Source organism: Helianthus annuus, chromosome 4 (genome assembly GCF_002127325.2).
Source record: "Helianthus annuus cultivar XRQ/B chromosome 4, HanXRQr2.0-SUNRISE, whole genome shotgun sequence".
Classification (NCBI taxonomy): domain Eukaryota; kingdom Viridiplantae; phylum Streptophyta; class Magnoliopsida; order Asterales; family Asteraceae; genus Helianthus; species Helianthus annuus.
In genome coordinates, this window is record NC_035436.2 from 194,204,006 (window position 1) to 194,206,966 (window position 2,961).

Below are 2,961 nucleotides of genomic sequence, written 5' to 3' on the forward strand. Positions count from 1 at the left end.
ATTGAACCCTAATCGCCAACTAAAACACAGAACACAATGTCCGTTTGATCTTACGTATATAGAAGATGGAAAATCTCTTATCTTCATCCATGATTATAGGTATTTTTGGTATGATTTTTGATTGATTTCGTTGTGGGTTTAGAGAGAGAAAGTGAGAGAGAGGGAAATTCGCATGTAATAAGGAAACGTGACTTGTTGACGGTTATTTTTTATTGATTTTAAACACTGTTATGACGAAATTGCCCCTTATCATTTAAAACAATCAATTAAATATAGTTAAATATTACAAGATTGCCATTGATTTAATCTCAACCCTTAAACACACCAATCTGATGAACCAGATCGCTTCCTAGACTTTCTAGGAAAAACACACTTTCCGTAGGAACCCTACTCTATATATATATATATATATATATATAACCGAAAGCAACTAATTAATTTATAATTTATAAGTAACCATAATTCCAAATAAGAAATGAGTCGAATAGCCATTGGAGAAACCATCCAAGCCTCACATGCACATGGACCCAGAAAAATCCCCAAGAGAGAAAGTTCACCAATCAGAAATCAGAGTCTAAGATCACCCAAATAACTCAACGAATCAGCAACCTGATAAGACCAATTCATGGGTCCACAAACCCTAATCTCCAAATTTCCTTCTTATCAATGAACCCCACCACAGTTACACGCGACCACTCGAGCCTTGCAATCACAAACGTGACTTTTGGGGACCAACAAGCAATCAGTGATTCTAATAAACACACTCTTCTCATATATATATGCAATGCAACAAGCCCTTGCACTACACTTTGTCATTTTAATTAACTAGTACGAGCTAGTCTTTTTTAGTTTTTTTTTTTGTTTGAATTTTCATATGCTTCTTTTCATTCCATTTTGATCTCTTTCTTTTAGTCATTTGAAACATAACCAAACCCTCATGCTTGCCGGAAAGAAAACCGCGAATGCCGTTGGTGGCAAAACGGCAAGGGCTTGTGACAGCTGCGTACGAAAGCGGGCTCGATGGTATTGCGCTGCTGATGATGCTTTCCTTTGTCAAAGCTGTGACGCCTCGGTTCACTCAGCTAACCAATTGGCTGGTCGGCATGAGAGGGTCCTTCTAGAGACCGTGTCCAAGTCCTTTGGTTCAGGCGAGCCATCGCCTGAACCAACTTGGCACCAAGGGTTCACCCGTCGTGCACGTACCCCAAGACAACGGACTAAATATTCTCCCAAGTTAGAAGGAAAGAACGAGGGAGCGAACTCCACGGCTGCTTTAGTTCCTGAGATTGGCGTTTTAGAAGCATCGTTGCTTGATGATGAGGAAGAAGAAGAACAAGAAGAACTTCTTTATCGTGTTCCGGTCTATGATCCTTTCGAAACTGAGTTATGTAATGCTTCTAGTGAAAAAGATAGGAGCTTGCCTTTTATAGGGGAAGACAAGAAAGAAGATGAAGCATGTAATTTGGATGATCTTCAAGGGTTTGATCTCCCAAATGATGATTTGGAGTTCTTGGATTTTGCTGCCGATGTTGAAAGCTTGTTAGGGAAGGGTTTTAATGATACATCTTGCAGGATTGAAGATCTGGGGTTGACCAATAGCTTTAAAGATGATGAAGATAATTCTAACTATATAGGAGTTTGCTTTGATGAAAATAGAGTGAAAGTTGAAGATAAAGAAGTAGAAGCAATGTTAGGTTTTGATTTGGATGCAACTAGGGAAACACTAGATCATTGGGACTTTGATTATGATCATACCTCCATGATGATTAAAGAGGAGGAGAAGAAAGTGGTGGCGGGAGTCGAGTTGGAGCATATGACGATGGTGTCAAACGATCATTGCGACAACAGGAAAATGAAAACATCGAGCATTACTTTGAGGCTTAATTATGAAGATGTGATCAATGCTTGGGCTGATCAAGGCTCTCCTTGGACAAACGGAGCCCGACCAGAAATCAATCTTGATGGTTCCTGGCCTGATTTCATGGTTCTCACTTCTCATCCTTTATAATTATCGATTTGTCTATCTATCTATCTATCCATCTATCTATCTATTAATTAAGAACATATTTGTTTATCAATAATTTATGTATGTTTTAGGGCTTTCAATGGGCGGGAAATAACATTCCTTCATACGGAGGCGTAGGAGGAAGCGATGGAGGACGAGAAGCAAGAGTGTCAAGGTATAGAGAGAAAAGAAGAACACGATTGTTTTCAAAGAAGATAAGATACGAAGTGAGGAAGCTTAATGCTGAGAAAAGGCCAAGAATGAAAGGAAGATTTGTGAAAAGAAACCTTTGAAAAACTTCTAGTTAATTGCTCAACTAATATCATCAAGATTCAAAGTACAGTACTAGATCCATGAACAAATAGGCTTTGTTCATTAGTTTGTTGCTTTTCCACTACAAACCTTCAAAATTTGATTGTTTTCTTGGCAAGAGGGGGAAGGGGTAATTAGCTGTTTGATTTTTCTAGTTGTATCAAGTATATATGTGGTTTTGTTTCTCCTTTCATGTGATCTACGATGTATATGATTATATATAGAAGCATATATCGTTGCAGCTTGAGTTGAACTACTAATGCAAATTCAAGACTAAATAGGCCTCGATCGATGATCGAGTGTTTGTTTCATGTAGTTTTGCGCACGATTAAGAGTGATTACGTGTGTTACTTATGAAGTTTGGTCATTAATTAATTGATGCGAGAAATATCTAGCATAAATTAAAGCTAGGGAAAATTTTACACATTTATGTGACAACACAAAGCCGTCTAAAGCTTAAAAAGTAAAGATATAAAAAGTGGTGTTTGTGTCATGGCACTAACGTTATCCTACTTTGTTAGGAGTAAACATCCCAACAAGAAATTAATACAACCAAAACTAATAATAACATAAACAAAAATTAAAAGCCAAGACACCCAAGATTTAAATAGTTCGACCATTTAAGTCTAATCCTTACAAAACTT

The 2,961-nt window shown here is 37.5% G+C and overlaps 1 protein-coding gene across 1 annotated transcript; it reads left to right on the forward strand.

The window, feature by feature from the left end:
- Nucleotides 1-703: 703 nt before the first annotated feature.
- On the forward strand, nt 704-2,583 carry LOC110937693 (zinc finger protein CONSTANS-LIKE 16). Its single transcript, XM_022180142.2, has 2 exons — nt 704-1,984; nt 2,098-2,583. Exons 1-2 carry the CDS (start codon nt 938-940, stop codon nt 2,296-2,298), a joined length of 1,248 nt encoding a protein of 415 aa, XP_022035834.1. The 5' UTR covers nt 704-937; the 3' UTR covers nt 2,299-2,583.
- Nucleotides 2,584-2,961: the final 378 nt, after the last annotated feature.

Coding starts and splice junctions, on each gene's coding strand:
- LOC110937693 (XM_022180142.2), top strand. CDS start 938: ATGCTTGCCGGAAAGAAAACCGCGAATGCCGTTGGTGGCAAAACGGCA. Junction 1,985..2,097: donor GTTCCTGGCCTGATTTCATG/GTTCTCACTTCT, acceptor TGTATGTTTTAG/GGCTTTCAATGGGCGGGAAA.